This window comes from Papaver somniferum, chromosome 1 (assembly GCF_003573695.1).
Source record: "Papaver somniferum cultivar HN1 chromosome 1, ASM357369v1, whole genome shotgun sequence".
Taxonomy (NCBI): domain Eukaryota; kingdom Viridiplantae; phylum Streptophyta; class Magnoliopsida; order Ranunculales; family Papaveraceae; genus Papaver; species Papaver somniferum.
Window position 1 is genome coordinate 118,152,782 of NC_039358.1, and position 12,086 is coordinate 118,164,867.

At 42.2% G+C, this 12,086-nt stretch overlaps 1 protein-coding gene across 5 annotated transcripts; it reads right to left on the bottom strand.

The window, feature by feature from the left end:
• Window positions 1-1,220: 1,220 nt before the first annotated feature.
• LOC113298035 lies at window positions 1,221-4,937 on the bottom strand. Of its 5 annotated transcripts, none has more exons than XM_026546687.1 (4): window positions 4,147-4,937; window positions 3,513-4,021; window positions 3,204-3,429; window positions 1,221-2,943 (listed from the first exon to the last, which is right to left on the bottom strand). In XM_026546687.1, exons 1-4 carry the CDS (start codon window positions 4,541-4,543, stop codon window positions 2,729-2,731), a joined length of 1,347 nt encoding a protein of 448 aa, XP_026402472.1. In that variant the 5' UTR covers window positions 4,544-4,937; the 3' UTR covers window positions 1,221-2,728. The 5 variants fall into 5 exon arrangements, with proteins under 5 accessions (XP_026402472.1, XP_026402495.1, XP_026402487.1 ...); XM_026546710.1 differs by having other exon boundaries at window positions 2,800-3,429; window positions 3,513-3,592; window positions 3,734-4,021; XM_026546702.1 differs by having other exon boundaries at window positions 2,800-3,429; window positions 4,201-4,937.
• Between the last annotated feature and the right edge of the window lie 7,149 nt (window positions 4,938-12,086).

A 12,086-nucleotide genomic window follows, 5' to 3' on the forward strand; every position in this document is an offset into this window, starting at 1 on the left:
ACATATCTAAAGGTCTCGGGCTAGGATAGAAAGTGTAGTTGAGCTCAAGAACTCCATGGCAATCATCATACAAGATTAAGGACTACTCAAGGAACTGGTGGATCTTCATCGACTAAAAGGTATGTGGAGACTTGAACTTATCTGTCACTCAAAAGTCTAGCTATTCTATCTCCTACTCTTGAGACAAAAGTCGTTTTGATATATAGACTTTCATTATGCACATTTTCTATTTCGATCCGAGTTTATCTCGCCTATCTATTTCTCGAAATATGTGTTGGTAAGCTTTCGCTTTAGCCGAATTCATCTTTACCTAGTGACGAAAGTCATGTTATATTTCAATCACTTTGAAAATTTCTCTGGCGAAAAATGGTCTGTGAATAACGACTATATCCGTCCTCTGAGAATGTTTCAATGATTGAAATGAGAGTTTAGATTACATAACCATTGGTAGGATATAAACATTGTTGTGGAAACACATATATATGTATAATTCCTTATTCCTTGAACCAAAATTTGCGAACTTTGTTGATCAAGAGAAATGGAAGTGGCGTGAGCCAAGTCCGCGAACTCAGTCCGCGAACTTGCGGAACTTCTCGGCCCGAGATTTTCTGCTGGAGTTTGTGTACTCCTTCCATGAGCTTAAGTCCGCGAACCCAGTCCGCGAACTTGAGCAGGTTATATCTAAAGTCGGTTGTTCTTAAACTAATGTTTTAAATAAACTAAGGAATGCTTTTGCTAACCGTGGCTATAAAGTTCATGAACCGATTCGAGTGAATCAAACCGATTTTGCTTCAATTGTGTCTTTTGTAGTTACATAAGATTTCCTTGTAATTGAACAACTCTCTAACTAGTTCATTTGAGTCATTTGAACTAGTTGGTGAAGAAGAATAAGGTTGATATGAGAGTAATCATATGGCTAACCATTTGGTTGACTTGTTGAACCAACAAATGTTAATGTTTGGGTACGGTTCATAAATCCAAAATTGGACATTTCATTTGTGTGTGACAAGCTAAGTTTTCGATCTAACGGTTCAGAAATATTAGCTTGAATCTAATCAGGTTTTCATCTAACAGTGAATATTTGTAACGATGTACGTTACAAGTTAGCTCAGAACAGGATAAATCTCTAAGGATAGAGATAATTGAAGAAGGAGGAGAAGAATCAGGGGGTTAGAAGAAGAATCAGACGAATTAGGGGAAGGAAAGAGAGGCAGACGATATTGTGGGAGAGAAGAACATTTCATTTGATTAATTCCTTCATCCCCTTTTCTTACAACAACACAGCTTATATTGTTGTAAATCAACTCACAAATAGAAATGCCTAGGCTACCCCTCAACTAATAAGGAAACTACTAAAATAACCTGCAGAGTCTAATTGTCATGAAGCTCGGTTTATGACAAATCCCACTCCTCCCAATCATCCTTGTCCTCAAGGATGTAAAATGAGCTTAATCGGTGAAGCACACATCTATGATAAACAAGCGGTGATAACTCGAATTCAGTAGGAGATGCAAATTTAATAAACTTTAATACCAAGGCCCCTGAGAACTGAAATCCTTCATCCGAACTGAAGGTATCAACTTGGTCCACTCCTCTTTCAAATAATCAGCATTCAAACTTCAAAACTTGGCCCTTGAGTATCATGATATCTCACTGCTTGGTAAATGCCCACCACCAGTAGAAGCCTGAACATGCAGTTCTAATTTAATTAAAAATTCTCACTCCTAGCACAAAAATCTGCACCATCCCATCTTTTCCAGGGAAGATAACTTCTTTATGGTTGACCTTAGCACCTGTGCACAATATCCTCAGCGCGGTAGCCAAAAGATGATTCAAAGCTTGTGAATATACTGAAATCTTGTGACATTCCTTCCCAAAAATGCCTTGTATCCCTGGCATGAAGATGTAAGAGTTGCTTGAGAGCTGAAAATACCCTGGTGATGTGATATTCCGCTGAACTAGTGGCTCTTGCACAAGCATATGTTGTAATCTGTTGTAATCTGCCTACACCTAGCCGAGCATCATCAACAATCCAAACAACTTCTTTGAATCTTTTATTCATTCCCATTCGCATAACTGCATCTCTTAGCTGTGTAAAAACACCCACCAGTTCATTACTTGTTTCTTCAAATACTTCTTTCACTATGCTCTCACCACCATTAGCTCCCATACATATTTGACTGAGCAACGCGTACCATTTGCTTTCCACTCCTTTTTCTCGAATTAGCAAACCTAATAACTGATTGTGGGCAAGTTTGCATTGCCGCGCATCAACCCATGTGAGAATACCTACTAGAGCATAGTTTATAATTACCTTAACTATCGTGAAGGCACACCTCAGAACTGCAACTACCAGCTGAGTACAAACACCAACCACTATGCCACTGAGTACTTCCAACAGCTTAAAATAAATGCCAGCAACTAAGAAAAACACCATAACAGGACATACATGGATCCAAGGCACACCATCTTCTAGTTTATACACTATAATCACCTGCGAATACCACGTTGTCGAATGAGAACTCCTCCGTATGGTTGCACCCATTTTACCTCGATCAAACAAAATTCGACAACAAGCAGAATTGGGAGAAATGCAAGTATCCAAAGGCAGCAGCACATGATAAGAAGAAACTCGAAGTTGCACTTTACAGACTCCATGATCGACTATAGCTTCAGTAATGATTGAAAGAAATATATTTAAACTCTTCACAAGAATTCTCAATACATATTATTTCTCGCTTGTGTTAAGACGAATCTTCATTGATCGAACACGGACACGTTTTACATCCGTAGGTAACCCGTCTGTGAATTGCAAAAGTAAGAAATCTGAACCTACATAACCGCTCCACCACCCAGTTGGAACTAATTTGAACTTCCACCTCAAGAACTCCACCAGCCTCCCATGTATCATTTGATTTTCTAGGAGCGCAAACTGAGTTTCCACTATCCTTGCAAAGAAATGGTCGAGTTATAAGTCGTCTATGCCAGTTGGTTGCAACGTAAAAGAAGATACAGGGTAAATTTAAATGTATATAAAAAACTACAGTTGGACTGCAACACTTTCAACACAACTTTCTCTTGAATCATATATCTTCCATACACCTCAGGAGAAAGTGGATAAGTATAGATTCTTAAAAGATATAAACGAGTTCTAGCAATTGTGTAAGCTGAGAATATAAGCACTGAAAGTTTTTGAGACTCACGCAAAAGAATATGGTGTACATCACCTTCTTGTCTATCAATGATAACCCTGAATAAGTCCACCCGAAAAAACTTTGCAGACGTAGACATATCTTCTTCCCTTATATTCAAACTCCAGGGTGGAATAAAACAAGAATATTTATGATCACTAGATGAATTCACTGCTCTAAGCAGTTTCCAATATAACTCAGTTGTTGTTATGTAATCTTCCTCACTCTCGATGACACTCTGTAAGCACAAAAAGTAAATTGCAATTGCCTCAAACGAGTCGCATGTTAGCTGTAAGAAAAAAAATATGCTCCGTTCCTTACCAGCATTTGAACGGACCCTTTATGTACCTTCTTAATGCTCGCCACTCTAGCCGACATAAGCAACAAAAATTTATTTCTCTCTGGCAATGCAGCAATCATCTTATTATTCATACCATTTGAAACAATCATGAGCACAGATACAATCCAGGTATCCACCAACAATACTACTTGGGAACCATGTTTCAAAATAAGCTCATTAACGAGTTCCTCTTTGTAATTACCCAATAGAATTGACCCAACAGGAGCCACCTCACAAGATGTCATTGTATCAATACCAATCCTATAAGTGACAGCAAAAGAAAAATACTCTTTAAGAACATCGAACACTTTGCCACGATCATATATCCACCGAGCAAAATTCATATCCATGAAGAGACATTCATCTATTAGTAACTTGTAACTCATCTTACTTGTTTTATGTAGCACAAGAAAATCATCCTTGTCACTGCCCAAATGACAAGCTATACTCTCAGGCAGTTCAACAAACAACTTCCCATCCACATGAACTTCTGTAAAATTAACAAACAAGGGAATTATCGAATATGTAAACCCAAATCTGATTTAAACCCAGGGCTAAGAATCAATGGAAGAATCCATTTTCTAAAACAATTGGGTGGTATGACTGCATACTTACCACGATCAAATATGCTACGAGAATAATCAGAAAGAATGGGTGAACAATCCTTACTCAATAGCCCGCTGTGATGAATGACCAGCTCCTTCAAGCTTTGATGTTTCTCACAGCTACTGTAAGTACCCCTAACTTCATTAGGGTGAAAACTCACCTCATCGGACAAATCTTCCTCTTCATAAAAGAAAAACGAGGGAATAAGCAAATCGAAATCGAGACAACCATCATCTTCCTCTTCTTCTGATGGAATTGAAGAATTCTGAGTGAAATTATCTGCATCAATAGGGGTTGATTCTGTGTTGGCAGCGATATAGGTTTTCATCACCTTCAATTGTTTAACCACCGATTGAAGTAATCCAACACTTTCAACCGAATTCTCAACACACAGCCTACGCTCCATCGCAAGGATATCCTTTATTTCTGCTGAAAACAAGCTTATCCATCCTTCTACCTACTTAGGAGGTCGAATAAGTTCACCCCCAGCTTCTCTGATACTGCAGCTTGAAATCTTCCCAAACTATAAATCTTCTGAGATAATAATTCAAGTTCTGTAAATTCTGTGGGATCAAACTCGTCCACATCTGCAACCTCCATTGAATAACCCGCAGAATCGAAACATCTCTGAATACCAATTGTAACGATCTACGTTACAAGTTAGCTCAGAACAGGATAAATCTCTAAGGATAGAGATAATTGAAGAAGGGGGAGAGGAATCAGAGGGTTAGAAGAAGAATCAGACGAATTAGGGGAAGGAAAGAGAGGCAGACGATATTACGGGAGAGAAGAACATTTAATTTGATTAATTCCTTCATACCATTTTCTTACAACAACACAGCTTATATTGTTGTAAATCAACTCACAAATAGAAATGCCTAGGCTACCCCTCAACTAATAAGGAAACTACTAAAATAACCCGCAGAGTCTAATTGTCATGAAGCTCGGTTTATGACAAATCCCACTCCTCCGAATCATCCTTGTCCTCAAGGATGTAAAATGAGCTTAATCGGTGAAGCACACAGCTATGATAAACAAGCGGTGTGTTTATGGGTGAAAACTATTTCTGTCGGTTTTGGTAACTTGGGGTGTGTGGATGAGAAATGAATCTAAACCCTAAGCAAATGCACTGCACGGGAGTGCTTTTGATTCGAGAAATCAATCTGTACAATTCTGGCCTAAACCAAGAAATGGTCGTTCCAGACTTGCTTCGGTCACAAAGTGAAGGAGATGGGGTTGATCTTAGGGAGGGAAGCGAAGAAGGTGTTGAGATTGTGAAGGTGTTGGTTGTGTATGACTTGTATCAGAAAGCTGAACTGGCTTGCAGAATGAAAGCTATCAGTTCTGGTGTTGGAATACGATTGTATCAACAGCTGGCTTCTGTCTCGTTTGTCTTGTTTAGAAATAGGGAGGAGAACCTATTTATACAAGTCATTGCGCCTAACCCTGTATCTCGTGGGAAGTGGAGAAAGTGGAGTGATGGAGTAGTGGAGTCGTGTTAGTGGTTGTCACACGATAAGGTATAAGTCCACTTCTCCCATCATCACTAACCGTCCATGTCTTCCTGACACGTTCTTGTGATGGCGTGTTGCACGCTGCACGCTGTAAACCGCCAGACCAATACCCCAGTATGTATCCCCCAGTTTGTGACATGTTTGATGTCTCGAATGTGTGGATCGTGGGACCCAAATAAGGTAGCATGTGATGCTAGATTAAATGACTAAGTTATTTAGGAAGTAGATATTTATGAAATATTGTGTGTATTCTATGCAGGTAATGCATCGAATATATTCAGCATGTATGAAGCATCGCTGTTTTAAGGCTTAACGGAGTAAGTCACGAATTTAAGCGTCTTAAAATAGCATCACGTCCAGCCATCTTCGAGTGATCGTTTGGAGGCTATACATGCAAGCCTTGTTTTGGCCGATCACCCCATGTGGAAGAGTGGTGGACGGTGATCGTGGTGATGCCTCACTGGTCGCCTAACTCCTGCCTTAGGTTATCCGTCCAAGCTGGCGAAGTTGGACGGACGAGATGACTTGCGACCCACATCTGCGACCGTCAGATTAAGGTTTAGGAGGTGCGCAAGTACCTACTCTCATCTTGGTCGAATCCATGCATGGGAGATGTTTTTGGAAAGACCGACCGGGCATGCGTGTAGAAGGCTTCTCGGTGTACACGTCCGTACCTCGCTGTCCCATGGAGATGTGATCTAAGCCACTCGATTTTTACGGCAAAGTGGAGTGGTCGAGATCGGTTTGCAATTGGAACCGCGCGACCATGCCTTGTTTGAGCGCTCGAATCGAGACATCTAGCCATGGTCGTCCTTAGCCGAATTGTCACGCATGTAGACGGGCCCACGGTGATTGTGTTGACATGCTTGGGACCCTTTGAATCTACATCTACACCCTCCATCTATGCCTGCGAAGATGGATGGTCGCGACTGATTTGCGACACATGTGATATGCCGCAAACCCTAATTAGGGTTTCATGTCCACGCTACTTTGGTTGGACGAATTGGCAAGCTACGCTCCTCTTTTGGGGAGGCCGACCATGTGGGGCCCACATTGGGCTGGTGGTGAACATGCCAATACCTGCCTGACAACTATGGGTCTGATCTAAGCCATCCAAACATGCTGGTGAAGTTGGATGGTCGTGATCAATTTAAGACCTTTAGTGGAATTTCCTGCGACCCTTAAAGCATCACGCCGACCGAACTTTGGGCGAGCGTTTGCTCCTCCCTGGATAGGTTGTGAGGTGGTTGATTATGCGGGCGTGAAGGGGGCCCGCCGGTGTGCAGGACAACGCTTGTCCAACCGGTCATGGGATGATCCACGCCGTCCAAATATGTCGGTGAAATTGGACGGTCGTAACTATTTTGAGACCGATATTGGCGGCCTTTGTTCGTGCGAATCTTCTCCAAACGGTTTCACCAGTTCGACCATCCTTTTGCAGGTTAGTGTTTGGTGAATGTTTTGGAGGCATGACATGCGTTCGACAGACCAGAGCATAAACGGGCCCGCTGGTGGTTATTAAGGTGGTAGCCTTCTCCTGCTGAGGATCTTCTAGGCTGCTTAAATCATGCGGCCAACTTGCGTGATCGTGATTATTTCTGAGACTGACATAGACAGTCCAGATACTCGATCGGGCTAGTATAACACACCGAGAGTTGTAGCCTGTACAGGAATTTCGTGCATGCCTCATTATTGACACTTGGAGATTCGTGTTACTCTGCTGAGAGAAACGCTCAGTCGTCATGCCGCACCAATAATGAGAGTTCAGCGGGAACGACACATGAAATACAAGGCTAATCATGCATTAATTAATAATGCTACAAATTCACAGGGTATATGGGATTGTTGCTACATGCTCAAACCTGGATGAATTTTGTGTATTTAATTCACAGAATACTGGGATTGTTGCCACATGCTCCATTCTAGGTGAATTAGTAAAGTGAAGAAGTATTCATCACTTATCAATGACTTTATTCTTTGCAGGATGTCAGCGCATAATTTTTTGGCTTTTACCATTTTAACCTTAAATGAAAATCCACCATCAACATTAAGTCCCTTGACTAGCACATAATGGTTACACTATTGTGGGGTAGGCATGAGATGGTGACATACATATGTGAGAGAGATGAGATAAAGGAAGTTTACCCGGAAGAACTTTGACCGACCGCTAGCAATTGTCCATGGGAACGCGTCGTGCAAGCATGGAATTTCTGGGTGGGACCGGTTTCCTTCCTTGGGCGTTTAAATCAAAAGAGGAATCCTTTTTCTATTGGGATTCTTCCAATTATTTACTTATAAAAGGGACCGACCCCTTTTTCTTTTCTCACATATTTTTTTTTGTTCGATCAGCTCTTTCTCTGCCCGCAGCTTCTGTCACCACCGCCGCCGATCACGCCGTCGCCGTCCGTCAGCAAGGTAAGCGTCCCATTTTTTTTTTTTTTTTTTGAAAGGTAAAACCCTAGTTCTTAGGTAAACCTCTTCCACTCTTGATAAAAACATCTCATCGTAGACGAAACTTCTTCATATGATTAATTTCGATGAAATTGATAGCAAAACCGCCGATATTGCTAGGATTGTTTAGTAAAATAAGCCGTGAATCCATGAATATGTTGTTTTTGCTTCTTGCATGCAAAACCTAGCTTTTAGGTTATAACTTGGAGAAAATCCCTAGTTTGAATTTCGTAGACACGACTCCCATGAATAAAGGAAACCGTGTCATGATACGTGCAAACGAATGCGGGCCCCACCATACATGCTCGGTTGAACGTGAGTCCCACCATGTATGCCTGATTGAACATCGACTCTATACCAGCTTTCTGACCTCGACCAAGCTTCGTGACATCGACCAATACCAGCCTTGTTTGCTGACGTGGCCTAATACCAACCTTGGGTACTGACGTGGCCCAATACCAGTTGTGACCTTGATCGGCCTTGACCAATACCGGCCTGATGTGACCCAATACCCGCCTACTTGCGTGACGCAATAGTCTTGCTTGCGTGATAGAATATTAGCCTTGAAATCTCGACCAACACAGGCTTCGCGGAATTAACCAACACCTGCCTCGTTTGGTGATGTGGCCCAATACCAGCCTTGTTTGCACATGACCCAATACCGGCCTTGCTTGCTTTGCCCAACCTAGTGTACTTTAACGTGAATGTGTATCTTGCTCGGCCGTGGTTATGCATTTTCATACAAGTACTGACTCCCCTGCCTTTTATTGTAGAATGAACAAAAGGGATCTTGTTAAGATGTCTTCTGGGGATAATGCTGATGCCAAGTCAGGGAGTGTTGATAGCTTCAAAGATATGCCAAACATAGACGATGAGTTGTTCACCGTGCTTTTTCCTAACATTAAAAAACATCATTCTCAAAAGATAGTCCTGCTCTCTGGTTCAGAAAATATGGAAGCTGATCCATCATCTTCTTCAACACTTGTGATGAGATTCTGTCTTCAGAGAAATGAATATCCACCTTCCCCTATTGAATTCAAGATTTGTCATACTCGCTGGGCCCTTATGAAGGATGGGTGAGACGCATGCTGAATAATAAGATCATTAAAGCCAATTTGATTAAAGCGCAAATCCTCGATGCGGTCATGGCATCCGCCACTCTTCAAATTAAGAAAGACGTTGCAGGCTTGATTACTTTCATTTCTCGGTGGCGTCCTTCTACTCATACATCCATATGTAGATGGGGAGAGATGACCATTACTCTGGAAAGCGTGGCTGCATTGATGAACCTACCTGTCGCTGGAAGCTTCTTTTACAAGTTCTCTGATGCAGAATGTCGCGATTATGACGCTATACTTCGAAAGGAGGCAGAATTCGATGACCTGGAGAAGAAGGATACAAAATGCTTTTACACCTGGTGGGTGTCGGAGTGGTCTCCTGCAGACCCGAAACTAGATCAGGAGTTGGAAGATGAGCTCAGCCTAATTGCATTCCTGTCTTTATGGCTATCCAGGGACATATTTGATGACGGCTCTGGAAGGAAGACCATAAGAGGTGATCTTGTTAGGTTTGCTATCCGGCTGGAAAAAGGTGAGGTCCTTCCTCTAGGTGCCTTGTTCCTTGGATCACTGTATTCTCATTTGGACGCCTTAGCAGCGGACATGCATGTTTCCAACGGGTATAAGAAGGTGGAGTCGCATATCCACATCGCTTTTCTTCAGGCGTGTTTGTGGGAGAATTTCAAAATCTATGCTCCTGTTGCTGCAACTTCACTCAACAATTTGTATGGTGGTTCGAGAATACTTCGTTGGCAGAAAAGACGTCCCAGGGCCGGTGTGAAGCTTGTGGATGTCTTCGACAATGTGCAATCCATAGATTTACGTCCATGGAGACCGATCCACCCTTACATTGTTCAACCAAAGACTTTTTCTACTGTTCCTGATGCTGTGTTGCGTACTGATGCCGAAACCGCGAGTCTTGGGGAACTTATTTACTTGCGAAGCTACATTCCGGGATATATCCCATCTTTATTTGACGAAGCATTTACCGTGACTCCGTATAATATTTACAGGGCTTCCCGTCAAATGGGATTTGACCAGGGTGTTCCATTTCTTTGTCCATTGGAGGCTCCAAAAGAACTTTTCCCGGACATTCTTAATGCTGATACATTTTCGTTAGTGCAGAGTCTTCCTTTCTGTCCTATCAGAAAAAACCCAGTGGTAACCGACAGGAAGTTCTCGGAGGAGGTTATAACAACTTCCCATGGTGAACCATCTTTTGAAATCATTTTCGGTTGAGCGCGCTCCCAGGTAAACGAACCAGAGCCGACGACTGCAGTCCCCAAGCAGGAGTGAGATCTAAGAAGCAGGCGTGTGGCTCTGTGGATTTCAACTCTTCAAATATGCAGGTATTTCTTAAATTTCTTTCTACTGACTCCTCCATCTTTCCAGAACAATTTCTTCTAAAGGTGATTCTTGTTTGAAATCAGGGGATCCCGAAAGGAAACATTTTCACAAGATTGGTACGTATTCATAACGAGGAGTCTGGAAATGCTGGTCTTCATGAGAAGTATGGCGATCCTTTTAAGGAGAGGTATGGTGATACTGATCCTCTTCAAGATAATGACAAAGATGGCGCAAGCTCGACTGAACGGAGTGTCTCCCCAAGTGGCAACCTTACTGAGCTTGTAGACGAGGCCGTGACGGAAATCAGCATTTAGAGTGAAGTGGACATCCGAAGGAATGCAGGAGAGGCGACATCTGCTAATGCTGAGGCGCTCCCCTTAAATATCTTCCTGAGTAGGTTCCCATTGATAAGGCATTCATGGTGACTTCTTCTGAAAGGCCTCTTGCAGCTGACAAGGTTCCTGATGAAGTATTGGCAAGGCAACCTGTTATTCCTGGGGCTATCTTCAATCCTCCCTTTGATACCCCTCATGCAGGTCATGTATTGGTTGGGGGATTCAGTGTGCCGTATCAGTTCGAGGAGTTATACACTGTGATATGGAAGAAGCACAGCCACATTGCTACCACTACGAAGCTCAAAAGTCGCCTTGCATTGGTCAACCGCGTCCAGGAAGTTTTATTCTCTATCCATGGGATGAGCGTCACGACTGGGCGAACCGTTTCTGAGGAGATGATTGAAGACTGGAAGTGCCATAGGGACGTGTTTGTGCAGTACGACTTCAACGCTCCTTGGTTCTTCAAAGGGTTCTCTGAAATACAGGAGCTTCAGAAATTGCAAGACGAAGTTCCTTCTGCAGACTGTATTGTTCGCCAGGAAGAAGAGGTTGAAAAGTTGTCTAAGGAGTTGAAGCTGAAACAGGCCGCACTCCAAAGGATGAAAGATGCTCTTGCTTAGAAGGATGAGTTGCTGCTGAAGGACTTTCCTTGAAGGATTCGTGCCGCCTACTTGTGTTCTTTCTTTAGATGCTTTTGAGTGATTATGAGGATTTCCTTTCACAATTTGATTTCAGGTTTTGAACTAATAGGTGGTTAAATTTTGAACTGGTTTATTTTTGAGATAGTTTTGTGAACAATTGATTTTCTGAAAGAGATTATTCTAAATAGAATTTGCGTCTTGGTTACGAATGATTATACATGTCACATGAAATTGTAAATATCGTGTGAAAAGGAAACAAACATGATGTTTGATCAATGAATCTCTTTCTATGTGTGTGGGATGTCAAGTCCCCAGTAAATTATAAAACTATCTTTCTCGTAAAATTGTTTGATAGAACTTACTTGCTCTTTGGAGCCTCATTTGCACGAAACTGAATCTTCCCGAGCAACCTCTCCAAGGAAATCGTCCGCACTAATTTTCAGAGAGGGAAAGCTACTCTTCTGAATTAAGCTTCTTCTGAACAATGCGCTTGAGGTCGTTTCATTCACTGGTGGGGTGGTGAAGGAATCGGTGATAATGACAATATCTCGGATCCATTATTTCTTGATCGGTCGGTGAACGCCATACAGGAGGTAGCTCCAC